The 14,967-nt window shown below is 36.4% G+C and overlaps 1 protein-coding gene across 1 annotated transcript; it reads right to left on the bottom strand.

The window, feature by feature from the left end:
* Window positions 1–1,512: 1,512 nt before the first annotated feature.
* On the bottom strand, window positions 1,513–14,840 carry LOC144444260 (ATP-dependent RNA helicase DHX58-like). Its single transcript, XM_078133672.1, has 10 exons — window positions 14,387–14,840; window positions 13,528–13,716; window positions 11,957–12,208; window positions 10,716–10,841; window positions 9,820–9,957; window positions 9,654–9,726; window positions 7,214–8,148; window positions 5,910–6,041; window positions 4,838–4,957; window positions 1,513–4,185 (listed from the first exon to the last, which is right to left on the bottom strand). Exons 1-10 carry the CDS (start codon window positions 14,715–14,717, stop codon window positions 3,293–3,295), a joined length of 3,189 nt encoding a protein of 1,062 aa, XP_077989798.1. The 5' UTR covers window positions 14,718–14,840; the 3' UTR covers window positions 1,513–3,292.
* Window positions 14,841–14,967: the final 127 nt, after the last annotated feature.

The raw sequence follows: 14,967 nt of genomic DNA, 5'->3' as shown, positions 1-14,967 counted from the left end.
TTCGGTTACCTTTCACAAAGAAAACACAACGAAATGGTTGAAATGATCTTTTTTTTAATTTCTTTTCATCACAACAACAAAATCTGCGTGATTGATCAAAAGTGTTGTAAACTAAACCAGAAAGAATTATCGGACTGGCTAAACTTCCCGATGAACTGGAGTAAGGTCCTACTACTTCCAAGTAAGCCTCGATAGTACTATAGTACGTGAGAAAATCGTCTCAAACTAGCGATACAACTTTCAAAATATAACTTGACATGTCTTCATTTGTTAGAGTTATACAATTCAAGACAGGTTTTCACTCGAAAACAACAATTCTGTGAATAATGACACTCTGAACGCAGCGATTTCTCGGACGATGTTACCACAGTAACGTATGGCTGACAACGACTTGCTTCCGGGTTAGTCCCTCGTGCATACGGGTGGATTGTCGGCGATTAATACATACATCGTCTGATATTTTAATTCACAGTGTCTCTTGTGACCGGCGCCTGTCAGCAGACTCTGCCATTTTTTTCATCATTCCATTGTATTTAAACCTTGTACTTGACATTTCGCAATATTTATAATTCTCAACAAAATACCTCAACATGCCTCACTTCGCTCGTACTCAAAGCAGCCCCGCGCGGTATGATCACTGACACTGATGACATGATGAGAGAGAACCTTTTCGGATTTACATGTAAAACGGGGAAAGATACGCAAAACATAATGCAAAGTCTAAAGCCAAATTAAAGTTGTAATTATTTTAATTATTTTTACTTGCCAAATATTTGCATTTTGGAAAGGCAAGACACGTTCATGTCGTTTAACTTTACATGTGAACTGTCGGCCATAACTTCAACCGCATGTCTGGCATGCCCTTCCTTACGCAAGTTGTCTGAATTCTGGTTCACTGTCATTCCAAATTGCACGACAATATAGAATTAACCACAAGTTACATGTTATCTGAAAACATCACACTTTTATAGTGGGTCTGAAGTGTGATTTTAGTGAGTACCAAGAACGTCCTGTGTTGATACTCAAGATGCTTGCTGTGGAAAATCGCTCGGTCAAATGAGGTCACCTTCAGCTTCTGGTCGAATCAGGATAGAGTATGCAAATGAGGATGTTGCGGACTGATTTGAAGTTTACAACCCTGTTTCGAACAAACGCTTGTCATTTGGGCGCCCAATGCGTAGAATTATGACTATAGCACATATTACATTGCTTGTTTGACGTCAATAGTGTCTTTTGAAAAGTGGCAGTTTACTTAAAGTCTCGTCGACTGATTTCCAATATGGCGTCGGTCATTATGCTCATTAACATATTCATTTTTTTTTCAAATTACAAAAAAAAAATCATAAAAAATAAAAATGAGGATGTGCTGACTTGAAATTAACAAATCTGAGTAAGCTACCCCCTGCGCATCAACACGCCAGATATCAAAGCAATCTAATAAGAGGTTTTCAAGGAGTTGATGAAAATGACATTTTATGAAAAAAAATCATAAAAAATTGAAAATGGCACAGATCAACTTGGCATGAACAAATCTGAATAGCCTCCCCCCAGGGAACATGCACACCAAATATCGAAGAATTCCGACTGTCACTTCCGGAGTAGATAGTAAAAATATAAAAGTTTGACGGACACCTATGATTCACTCTACTCTCTATACCTCAATACCCACCTATACCTAAAGCTACGCTTTCAGCTTTCGCTGACAGCGGAGCTAAAAAATGGATTATGTACTCTTATACATTAACAATATATGCAAATTTGATTTGCTCTTTGCTCTACATAAATTCAAAATGGTCACAAGTTTAAGGTTTTTGCTATGTACAAATGCTTATTCTTTGTAAAGGTTAAGTTTACAGATGGAAAAGCTGGCAGTCAATCTAAGGGATGATCACATTATGTCTCACAGGCTCAATAAGCGAACTTCGTTAATTTAGAGGGGGGTCTGGTGTCAATGCGATTGCTGAACTTCATTTTCTCACATCTAACCAAATTTCAAGGGAAAATTTTCACCCTTTAATGATAACAGCGTTTGTATTCACTACTGAGATGTTGATAAGGTAATAAAAATATAACCTCTAATGTGAGATATGTTGCTGGGTTCTGTTATTATTTTTAATGTGTTTACAATCATGTTTTTTACATTACATCGATCGTAGTGGTGTGACAGCTACAGTTTTAATTATAGTTTACATCATATATGAATGTTTGATGTCACACTTGTGAACAATCATTTGGGCAAAGGGGAGGGGGTTTCAGCGTAAATGAACGATGCTCATTTGTTGCGCTTGTGCAACATTGTGTGATCATCCCTAAGCCAACGTACTGTTATTACAACCATTGCACAGCAGAAAGATCTCTCATCTGAGACAAATATGAAATCAACAGCTCTAAAGTCTTTACATAAATCTTTACCAAAATTAGCTATTGGGCAATGTGTTTTTGGAAATATTAAATTCAATTCTTAAATTGACCTTTATGGTCCAAACAACTGTAAATGAGTTCATTTGCAAAGATGGCTTCAGGTCCAAAGCACACCCAACAACTGTGAATATTATCAAATAGCGAAGTCAATAATTACATCTAAATTTAGAATATCTTACGCCATTCATAAAATCTACCCCAAACATAAATTTGAATGTCTGTACTTGGTCAAACATAATCATAGCATAAATTATGTACATTTGAAAGGTTTCTCAGAAGTTAAGAACAGTGTGCAATTAGTAGGATGACAGGCCTGAAATTAACAAGAGGTACATTTATTGTACAGCAGTTCTTGAAGGGCCGTCTGATTGTCTTTGTGATTTGTGACACATCATTTTCATTGATTTTCACCAATGACTACACCAAAATAGAACAAAGAGATGACTTAGAAGGTAGCTTTAGCATGTTTAAAAGGGTACATTGATTCCATTGTCAATTTAAAGGGCAAACTACGTTAATTTATAAGCCCAAAATATTCTTTTATGTTACATCTAGTAGCCATCTTGGAAAAGAGCTGCCATCTTTGATTTCCAATGTCCAATCAGATGAATTCAAAACATAACCTACTGAACACATCTGTGCAATGTTTCATGCTTGTATCACAATTAGAACAATACCCTCACTGTCATATGATTCAATATGAGCCTGATCGTACAAAGATACATCATTCTTTAAATCTCTTAAAGATGTGTTGACTTTGCCTGATTTTGACTTCAGGTTATTTTTAAAATTTACAGACCATAGCATTTTGTATAAATGTACAACTAAAACTTAAAATCTCTATCTAAACTAGCTTTGTCTCAAAACTCATTCAATAATTTGTGAATTCAGGAAGTGGTAATTCATCCACAATTTCAGGTTGGAAATCTGCATCCTTCCACTTTTTAATTCGCCTGCTTTTACCATCATTGTACTGCACTATAAAACTCTGTAATTTGATTACAGGGAATAGCAATGGCAAGGGCAGCGTGATGCCAAAATCTTGCTTGCAATTTTTACAATAAATCTTCATAACGCCTTGATCCTGCATTTCTTTCTTTGGATGCTCATCAAAATCTATCTTGCTTTCTATAACCTCTTTATCTTTGATAAAGTGATTGCAATCATATTTATACACATCACTTCCTTGGCAAACAAACTGTTTGCATCCCCAGCATAACAACTTTACTGAATTAGCACCATGAGCACTTTTCAGCAGCTGCTTCTTTCTCTCTTGCATACACCTCTGTGCAACTACGACTCTCTGCTCTAACTGCACCTTTTTAAGAAATTGTTCTGCTGGCATATTTTGAACAATCTCAGTTGCTTGCTCTACTTGTTGATCCAAAAATACATTGACTTTATCTTTAATTGCAAGCTCAGTATCACCGATAAAATGCTCGGTGCTCTTTTTAGCACGTGCACGCCCTCGTGACTGCCGCATTGATATATCATTGGTTGCATAATTGTACCTAATAACAATGTGGCATTCTGGGACATCTAAACCTTCCTCAATAACACTTGTTGAAACTAGTAATTTACAAATGCCATCAGAGAATCTTTTCAGAGCTGCATCTTGGGCACTCTGGTTCATGCCTGTACCATCTTCACTCTTGGCCTGAACACCGGTTACGATGGCTGGTTCCAACATGGCAACTGTGGGGTCTTCTTTGATGCATTCACAAATTGCCTTTGCTTGCTTTCTAGTCTTCACAAATATAATACCTAGTAGATCAGAACAAATAAATAAATAGTTTGATATAATGTTTCTTACAGTGATAACAAGGATACATTCAAATCAAATCAAGATTTACACCAAACTATGATCTAAGAAAAATTAGGAAAAAATAATGTGGCTTTGGAACATTTTATCTATGATACCATGCATGAGCCAAGTTGAAAAAAAAATGGAATATATACTCTGGTCATTCTATACCATGCCACGACAATATGTGTCTACGTCACTGGATTTGCTGTGTTCAAAATACGAGTCAAAATGTTCAAACTTGCCATTACTTTCCCCCATTTTTTTCTTTGATACTAGCGCTGATATAATTATGTTATTCTACAATATTTTTCTTCATTTTGCCAGAAAATATTCGTTACCTAAGGGTTGTCATTACTCGTCTAGTGACTCATAGTGACAAGGGACCCCTTAGGTCATTCATATTTCCCTTGGCTAAACAAAGAAAAATATTGGGTAATAAGATCTAATTATTTTAAGCACTGCAGAACTAATGGCATAGACATGGGTTGTCATGACATTAGAATGACCAGAATGTAAATCTCAGATTATTTTTCATCACGTTTTCAACATGCATACGGTACTTCATAGTACATCATATGTACTAGGTTCAAAGTTTGAAATGACATTTACCTCGCACTTCATTTCCCTTTCCTTTGATTTCTTCTCTTAGTTTCTCCTTCAGCTCTTGAACTTTTGGGTTTGGATATTTGTCTTCTTCTTCACTTAGATCAAATAAATCGCCAGAATTGTCTTTGAAGATCAAATTTGAAAAGATAAAAATAATCAACTTAGTCTGCAGGACTATAAATTTAATTTTGTTCAAATTCATAATTAATTATGGTGTGATATAATACGTACACGGTGTAAAAGAAAACATCGCCTCAGTTGAAAATTTTGAAAAATGTGAACATTAAGGACTGATTTTTGTATGCTTATATTGGCTACGAATTCTTTTACCATAATGTAGTTATTTCTTATGTGGTGGGAATTGTTATCAGCAAGTTTTTGAAACACGCATATCCACCTAAAGACTATTCCCATAATTGTACAGGATTCTTTCATCCTTTCAGTGCACAGCTGAGCTGTATGTATGTTACATGCTGGTCAAGGTTTCCCAGCCTATTGACAGTCATTCATCTTGAGCACAGAATTACCCAGGCCTAGCAATTTCATGGCACCCTTGGGATCAATATGAGTAATTTGTCTCCGACCTCTCGAGTCATTAATCCAGAAGTAACCCCAAATGCACACAAATGTTGTGAGTGAGGTGTAGGTCACATGGCCGAGTCATTGAGTTTGTAGAAAACTTACTTTTGTTATTGGAACTGACATTGAAAATCCCTCTTGTGTCTATGCAGTGGAAATCGAACATGTGACAGCATAACCTGTTTACTGGCGGAATCACTGGTTCCGTTATATTTGTTCAATAATTCAAATAGTGAGAGAGTGCAGCTTACAGTGTTATAGTTAACAAGATATTAACAGAAGTGATTCTGGAATATCATTTTCTACCTAGAAATGTATGTACATATGCCAGTACTACCAGTTTTTAACATTATACACATTTTTTTTTTTTACACAAAATGCAGTGCCCCACCTCTAACACCACCACTCCCTCACTCAGATCACCTTTCCAACCTCAAACACACAACTGGTTAACATAAAATTATAAATCAAACCATGACTGTGTAGCATGACTTACTTCTGTATAATTTATACAACCACTTCTCAATTTCTGTTTTCTTGTATTGACCACTTTTCTTCCTTGCTTCATAAAAGCTGTCAATAATATCCAAACCATCTGACATTCTGCAAGTATTACACATTTGTAGTGCTGGAAACAATAAGACCAATACATTATAATGTGAATAAGGGATATTATACCATCCACAAACCAAGTTGAACAAAAAAATATTGAATAATACTCTGATTGTACTTGGGTGGGTAATAGGTACATACATGTATGTACCCCGGTGGACAAAAATTACAACCACAAACACTACAAAAATTCAAAAAGTAGTGGTCAAAAGTCTACATTTTAGCCAGAAACAGGGGTCAAAAGTCTACACTTAACCGACCACAACGTTCACAGCGCTGCTCCTATCATCTGAGTGATCATGAGTTTTGAACACTTTTGGTACACTTTCACGTGACACATCGCTAGATCATTGGCTGCCCGGGGGTGCCTAATATCTGACGAAGATGAATGAAAATAACCCGTGGAAACAACCTTGTTCAAAATATGTGGTCAAAAGTCGTACATGCATTCAAAGAGGTGGGTCAAACCTCTACATAATGCTTTGAATATCAAAACTCAAAAGTCTACATAAGTCGAACAATGGTCGTCAAAACCATGGTACATACGTATATACCTTGGAGTACCCCCCCACCACACACACACAGGGTATTTGCACTGCAGTGTAGTACCAAGGTGAATACATTTATTGAATACCTGTATGCGAATATACACTGGTACATTTTGTACCAAATTCATATTTAATGTAATTTTTTTTTCTACTTTCTTGTTTCAAATTCACTCAAAGTTGATATTTTTTATCCAGTGATTTATACTGTGTTTGTGCCATGATTGTTTCTAAAAGGTATAGAGGTGTGCAAGGATGTGCATTCTTGCCGTATACATGAAATCAGTTCATGCACTCTTTTATGAAATTTGAAGTTTCAACTAGTCACAATTATTTAACAGAACTTCATCATGGATGAATGCCAGTGTGGATACCAAGGGACATTTCGCCCTTGTTCTTGCAATGTTAGCAACTGCACTTTCACTCACTATATTCATTGTATACAGCTGAAGAGGACTTCGTCAGCATGGGTGCAAATACCATGAGTATGCCACACCAGTACTCGGCCTCCTTTGTTTCTATCAATATCATGAATAATTAGGGTTGTTTTTTTGCTTTTATTAGATTGAGGTGAAAGATAGTACTAAGTACTATCTTTCACCTCAATCTACTGTATGCTTAGGCAGTTGTAACCATCTTTTACCTGTGTTGTATTCTCTGAGATGCTCACAGCACTTGGCAACTTCATGGTTTTGTTGATTGGTAGCTTCCTGTATAGCAGTCATGATAGAGGACTCATACTGTTGAGTTCCATGTTGGTGACCAATGCCAGTCAAACCTGCCTTCTTTTCAATTTCTTTCATTATCTCATCTACTTTCTCTTTAAAGGGGTCTGGATTTCGTGGTCTGGTAACAGATGTATATTTATCTGGATCATTGGTGACTTTGCGTAGTGCCTCCTTGTTCTGTGAGTCTTGCACAGTTACGAACACATGGGCATCTAAATTAGCACACAACTTCAGAATGTGTTCAGTTACTGCTATCATACCGCTGTTGCTGCCGGACCCAGGGCTTGCTGTCAGGCCTACAATCTGAGGAAGAGGTGTAGCTGGATTGGCAAGTTTCATTCTCAAGTACTCTGCCATGATGACATTATAAGGATGGTTCTTCATTGCGTGGTGACACTCATCAATGATAATCAAGGAAAACATGTCTAGCGTAGACTTCTTCTCCAGGAGGGAGTTTTGTAAGATGCCGCCTGTAGTGATAATGATATCATTCGTTGGAATCAGCGATTCAAAGACAGTGTTCGTCATTGATGCCCCACTGCGTTTTGTGACATGGAAGAGAGTAAGGTACTTCTTGAAACGCTTGTATGTTTGATTGAGAAGTGGTATGCGATGAACAAGAAAGATAGCTTTACGTTTACTTATTACACTTGTACTTTTTCCATCTAATTCCTTGGCTTGTTCAGCTAACGATGCTTCCATATGGTCCTTTGTTATCATCATAGCAACATGTGTTTTACCAGTACCAGTGGGTGCACAGATGATGGAGTTATTTCCTTCTAGGGCTGGTGCCGCTAATTCATACTGATACGAACGTGGCTTTAGATCTTCATATTCAAAACTCTTAATACTGCAAAGAAATATATGGTAAGATCATTACATATGCAGATAGCTGGGTTTCAGATAATGGAAAAAAAACATCAAGTCAAAAGTACAATCACTTCAATTAATACAAACCTTGTTTTAATAAGAAATATGTTTTACTTAATGCTATAGTGATATATCACATGCTGATTCTTTAATGTTATGCGGATGGGCTTAATGGGCTTGTATTTTACAACGTAGGTCATTAAACAGAATGTTTCAACTATGTCAAAATCTTGATGAAATTAAGTTTCTCAGTCAGAGCTTCCAACATTGTATTGGCAGAAACACTCCAATCAAGAATATGGTAAACATGAGAATGCCTTCTGTGTTGCATGACTACAATCTTTCATTTTTATTTGTGGAAAATAAAATGTTCAGTTTGTGAGCTGGTGTTTACTGCTTCAACTATATTTTCATTGTTCCAAACTCATTAGTGGTTTTCCCCAGATTAAAGATTGAAGTAATTAGTAGCATCTCAACAACTGTATTTATACTACAATCTATCTGTACAGAGAACTAAACATTATTAATGAAAGGTAACAAGCAGAATTTATGGTAGTTTGCCTGTGGAGAAAATAATTTGGTCGAACTCTTTTTCACAGTCAACCCCCCCCCCCCCCCCCAACTTGAACCAATTGACAAGAAATGTCATAGTCGCCTCCCCCCGGGCTACAGAGATAGTTTTATATATGCATATTTGCATACACAAACACATTATTATGGCAGTCACTCAACTCATAATTAAGTATAAGCTTACAAACTTATTGCAGTAAAGTCACTAGTAATGTTGAACATATGTGTATACTCAGTAAATGACTACTCCTGTTTCAAATCATGAGCAAATATTATGACCCCCCCCCCCCCCCCCCCCCCCCCCCCCATGATCAGACCATAACAATTTTCTAGGCCTCCACTTTCATTATTTTTCATTGCGACTAGCCACTTACGTCACTCATATTTTCCTTGGCTGAACAAGAAAACATATTGGGGACTCACAATGATATCTAATTATTTTATTTTGTGGTATATTTCATGGTTACATGTAGCACTGGTAATGGATTCAAATTTGCAACTTAAATAAATAAAAATAAAACCAACATTTTCAAATTAAACAGTAATTGTTATGTCATATACACACATCTAGTTGGCCTTAGTATGGTCATGTACTACAGATTTGTTTTTCCTTCTGCCATCTCCCTTTAGCATGTCTGCCAGGTGTTTTGTGTATTGCTGTAACATTTCCTTACTTGTCGGTTTTTGTTTCAATACCTCTGAGAGGGTAAAAATCAAAACCTCTGAGAGGGTAAAAATCAATACCTCTGAGAGGGTAAGACATACGTTTGTACACATACAAATAGCCTGATAGGATTTATAGAAGGACTGAATAACAAAGAAATTATCTTTTAAACAAAACCAAAACAATTCAGAGTGATGTAAAGAAAAGTATAGATACTCATATATTAATTGATCATACAGTCATATACTTACATTTTAGATTCAACTGGTGGTGAACTTTGCAGAGTAGTAGTAGTAGTAGCAGCAGCAGTAGTACAAGTAGCAGCTGCAGTAGTAGTAGCAGTAGTAGTAGTAGTAGTAGAAGCAGCAGTAGCAGCAGTAGCAGTAGTAGTAATAGCAGTAGTAGTAGTAGTAGTATAAGTAGCAGCAGCAGCAGCAGTAGTAGTAGTAGTAGTAGTAGTATTTGAATTTTTTGATGATTCCTTTGTGTCTGGTGTACTTTCTTCACTTTCATTTTGATCTGTTTCTACATGTTTTGATGAACTCTCCTCGCCTTCTGCAATGATAATAATTCAACTACCTGTTAATAACGTCAAGGCAATATATAAAGTTAATGGGGCGTAAAGTGTATCATTTGCACAGTTAGAAATCCACAGGCAGATTTAATACTGGACAAGCTTGGAACAGGTCTAGTGCAGATCCTGGCACAGAATATAGGAAATAGCTAGGTTACGTTGCAGGGTCTAAAAATTTGGTCAGATTTCATGACAGTATTCACAGACATGCAATAGGACTGTCAGCACAGGCATGTATTCGGGTGTGTAAACAGTATAAATTGCTGTGATCACATGACTGAAACAGAAATATACACACATATTTGTGTCCAGAGATGCATGTGCGTACAAGTCTGTTACATAGTCTGACAGTGTACAGATTTAAGGACACGTAAAAGCTGGTCTGTTGGTACAAGTAGAAGTATATTTATGTGTATGTCCAAGCATGAAATTTTGATGTACAATCACACCTGTGACATACCTGTGTACTCATGCATCCATGTAAACATACAGTCATGTACACACAGGTATTGTCACATGTAGCAAATACAGACCCTGTGACATGCCTGCGTATCTATTGTACACATCAATGTGGATTGTTACATGATCTGCACAGGACCTGCTACATGGGCAAACCCCTCAACACAGAGATTGTTATAGGTATGTCCTGTAGTAACCATCTGTAGGTTTCTAAGTGTGTAAGACAACAAGAAAAGGGGCAAGTAATTTCAATTATTCAATACATTTATATTTACAATACCTTGCTCCCGAGTACTCATCTCAGCAGTTGCATCAAATTCAGACATCAATTCTTGTTCTTCATCTTCAATTATTTCACCTTCAATTATGCAATCTGCCTCTTCTTCATCTTTCCGTTGGAATGACCCTATAGGGTGATGAATATCATTATAAAATTAGAATGTTATCAATTTGTAAATCAGGCTACAGGATGAGTACTGTTACATTATAAAATGATATATATCTTTCAAATCGGGCTCATAAAGGAGCATTTACATCATGGACTCATAACGGGGGGACTTTTTACAGTGACTGGCTTATTATACAATGCATGTTGTCAGTTCAATGTAGCCATAAAGCAATACAGTCTGCAATGTTTGTATATTTCTTGTATTTAAATAAAAAAATGAAAATAAAAATAAAAAGTTACTGATGATTTAAAACTTACTGAAACACCAGACATCACTGGCAAAAATCTTACACTATAAACTTCTGTGATGCTGTACTCTAATGTTAGTAGAATAAAATAATTCAACTTTATTCCAGGTTTCAACCCTGATTCCAGTGTAATTTGAATAATATACTACATAATCTGTGCATCATGCTTGGAACATCAATTTTTTTTTCTGCAAGCAGACTAAAAATCCTTAATGAAAATCGATATGGACAATTACTGCCTCCAAGTCAACCAATTTGTATCATGAGACATGACAGCTAGGACAGAGGTTTGCTATCTGAAGGATTTAATCAGGCGTGCTAACAAATACTGCATGCAGAGACTGTCTTCTGTTTAGAGTGTAAATTAGTACAATGGGCTGTTGTGCCACTATATGTCCATGCCAGGAACATTAATTGAAATGTGCTTTGAGCACAATTTCGAAAAATACAAATAAAAAATGTATATGTGACATCCCAATATTCAATTACATGTGAATTATAATTTTTATTTTTTTTTTTATTTTATACTTTTGCATTGGGCAATGAATTTTCTTTTATTCTATTGTAAACTTATTTAGTCTTTGTTCTAGAACATCACTTAAAATGATAGCGGTAAACATGTGTTTCCATCATTTTAATGATGTGAATATTTTTTTCTTAAAATGTAATAAAAACAAAACAAGCCTAAATGTAACAATATAAATGATGTAATTTCCTGCAATGCATCTTGGAACCAGAAAATTAACCATAATTAATCATATAACATTGGTCAAGTACAAGAGGTCAGTTGGTTTTGGAGATTTGATTACTGTTACACCCACTTACCCTTTTCTGGAGATTTAGGGGAGTGTCCACTGTCAACTACATCTTCATTCTTTGGTGAACAGTTCATCAAATTCCTTCCACCCACTTGTACCTTAGTTCCAGGTGCATTTATAGTGATAAAATATTTATTGAGTGTGAGTGGCTGGTTTTGTTGAGGGGAGCCTCCAGCTGACTCTACAAGCTGTCCCGCCTGTTCAAAATATGTCCCTTCTGTGTACGGAGGAGGTGGATCTGGTAATTGTACTCTTAAATCTATAAAATGTAAGAAAGGAAGAGAGTTCATAAATGGTTATACCATGTGTTGCCAAATTTGCGTTTTCTGCACCATGACAATGCAACTCTACATAATTGGTTCTTCAGTTCAGCTGTGCCTGAAATATGAGTCACATTATTCAGAATTGCTAATATGGAAACAGAGTTATTTCTGCAATTGCATTGATTACTACTATCAAATTAAAAATGATTATGGGTGATAAAATAGCACCTTGATATAACTTATTCAACTCTGAAATCATGTTTACAAAAGCCCTACTGCACTTTGGCCCAATCGGGGATTTACTGCAAGGTATTATGGGGGGACAATTTTTCTGATGACATCATGAGTACAGATACACTAAGGGGTGAGATCAATAGTTCAATGTAGGATAAAAAATTAAATTCTCTTAGTTAGGTCTCAGACTGGAGACTTGTAATTCTTCTGTACAAAATCTTTCCCAACTGAAACAAAAATATGTTATGTATGCAGTAATAATAGTGAAGTTATTGCTGGAATCTAGTTTCTGAAGAGACTACCTAGCCTTCGTCTGAATCACTCAGACGTCATCAGAGTTATGCCATTTGGTCAAGTGACCTCCTAATAGAATCACCTGACAGCAGACTATTGTACATAGGTGGCAGATGGTATCCACAGTCACAGGTGAAAGCTATATAGTCGCTTCAAAAACTAGATTCCAATAAAGGTGAATATTAATTCACTACTGTATAAAATGGAATCAAGTATCAATTTCTATTCTACACACACACACACACACACACACACACATATATATATATATATATATATATATATATATATATATACTTATAAATATAATTTCACCTACATGGTCAATGCTGGGTTACTATTTATTTAGATAATAGAGAGATTAAGTAGAGTTTACAAGAGTGAGACGACAATGACAATCAGCTTCTCGTCTGCATCTCATTCTCGTTATGGTAAAGTTAAACAACACTTCCAAAGTGCTACCTGAATTTGAATGTTTCAGTAGTTCACGGTGTAATCGCACTTTGTTCTTTACAAACAAGCTAAAGAATATTTTGAATTAATTCTTCATGAAATTTGATGGCAAACAGGGAGTAATCATGCCAAATATGCTCTAATATTCACTTACGAGAATCTTGCTGGCCTCTTGTCAAAAACGGCTTACTGTCGAGAATTGAATGACTTACGTCTACACATTTTGATGTCACACAGCACAAAATGATGACGTCATTCTCATGTAATTCTCATCTCCTTCTCGTAAGATTTTCTTAATCTGTCTAATAAATACTTCATGGCATGGCCATCTTACCGTTTACTGCATTGTCAACAGTATCAACACTACTGTCTGTGTCTTGATTTGATTGGACACTCAAGTTTGGTTGGTTAGAAAGTGGAGAGACTGGCTGTACATGATCACTATTGTTAGCAGCATCCACACACCTTTCAGAGGTTGTATCATTTGGTGCAGCTCTGTGCTCTCTGTTGTCCTTTGCTAGCTCTGTTACAATTATTTTTTTGTAAACAAGAAATTAAATTTATTCAATGAAAGCAAACATATGCATGAGCCTACACACAATTACATAATTAATACACTCATTCATGGCATGCACAGACAGACAGACAGACAGACAGACAGACACAGACAGACAGACATACACATACTTACATACAAAATAATACATACATGCATACATACATACATACATACATACATACATACATACATACATACATACATGTACATACATACATACATACATACATGCATGCATACATGCATGCACGCACGCACACACACACATGAACGCACGCACGCACGCATGTACACACACAGACAGACAGATACATTTTTACACATACACACACACACATACATACATACATACATACATACATACCCACACACACACACACACACATCCATCCATCCATCCATCCATCCATCCATCCATCCATCCCTACCTACCTACCTACCTACCTACCTACCTACCTACCTACATACATACATACATACATACATACATACATACATACATACATACATATACATTGTCACTCCAGTCATAGAACGATTAATTGAATTTGAAAGCAAGTTGAATAGCATTTAAACACCATTGTATACTAGTATTATGAGTACTTCTACCTCTAGTCATAACGACCAATCTCACCTTCTTCAAGAAGTGATGCCAGATGTTCCAGTTTGATATCTTCATCCTTCAACGCGGACAAGAAAACTTCATACCAGTTATTTTTCTTGACCAAAAAATCAAGAAGCATCACAGCGCCAGCTATATCACCTTTGTTGCGTTCTTCAGCCCGTATTTGTTCCTCATCTGGACGCGTTAAACACGTTTGTAAGTATGGTAGAAGATGGGACGCGACAATGGCATTGATAAACCTGCTTCTTAGATGACGTAGCACTATGATTTCTGGCGGATCTTCCTGGTCATCGTGTTCCCGTTCACCGCCCCTGACCACACCGTAGTTAAAACTTGCCATAGTTAGAAAACATAACCATTAAACATTGCACTAAAATGTTATTACACGAGTGATTCGATAGCGCAATGTCAAGGGGAGTGTGTGGCTAAACATTCTCGACCCTAGTTCAGTGCGTATTTAATTCTATGAAATGCCGAGCACCTGAGTTCGGGGAATCCCCCTGACGTCACTTCCGTTATGTCATGCGTAAACAGTATGCACTACCAGTACACTTGATTCACGAAACTTTCGTTTTAATTGATTTAATATT

This window comes from Glandiceps talaboti, chromosome 13, assembly GCF_964340395.1.
Source record: "Glandiceps talaboti chromosome 13, keGlaTala1.1, whole genome shotgun sequence".
Lineage (NCBI taxonomy): Eukaryota > Metazoa > Hemichordata > Enteropneusta > Spengelidae > Glandiceps > Glandiceps talaboti.
Note: the sequence above shows the minus strand (reverse complement) of the source record. Positions and strands in the feature narration are given on the sequence as shown.

Coding starts and splice junctions, on each gene's coding strand:
- LOC144444260 (XM_078133672.1), bottom strand. CDS start 14,717: ATGGCAAGTTTTAACTACGGTGTGGTCAGGGGCGGTGAACGGGAACAC. Junction 9,727..9,819: donor TGCTGCTGCTGCTGCTACTT/ATACTACTACTA, acceptor CTACTACTGCAG/CTGCTACTTGTACTACTGCT. Junction 6,042..7,213: donor TCTCAGAGAATACAACACAG/GTAAAAGATGGT, acceptor TATTGTTTCCAG/CACTACAAATGTGTAATACT.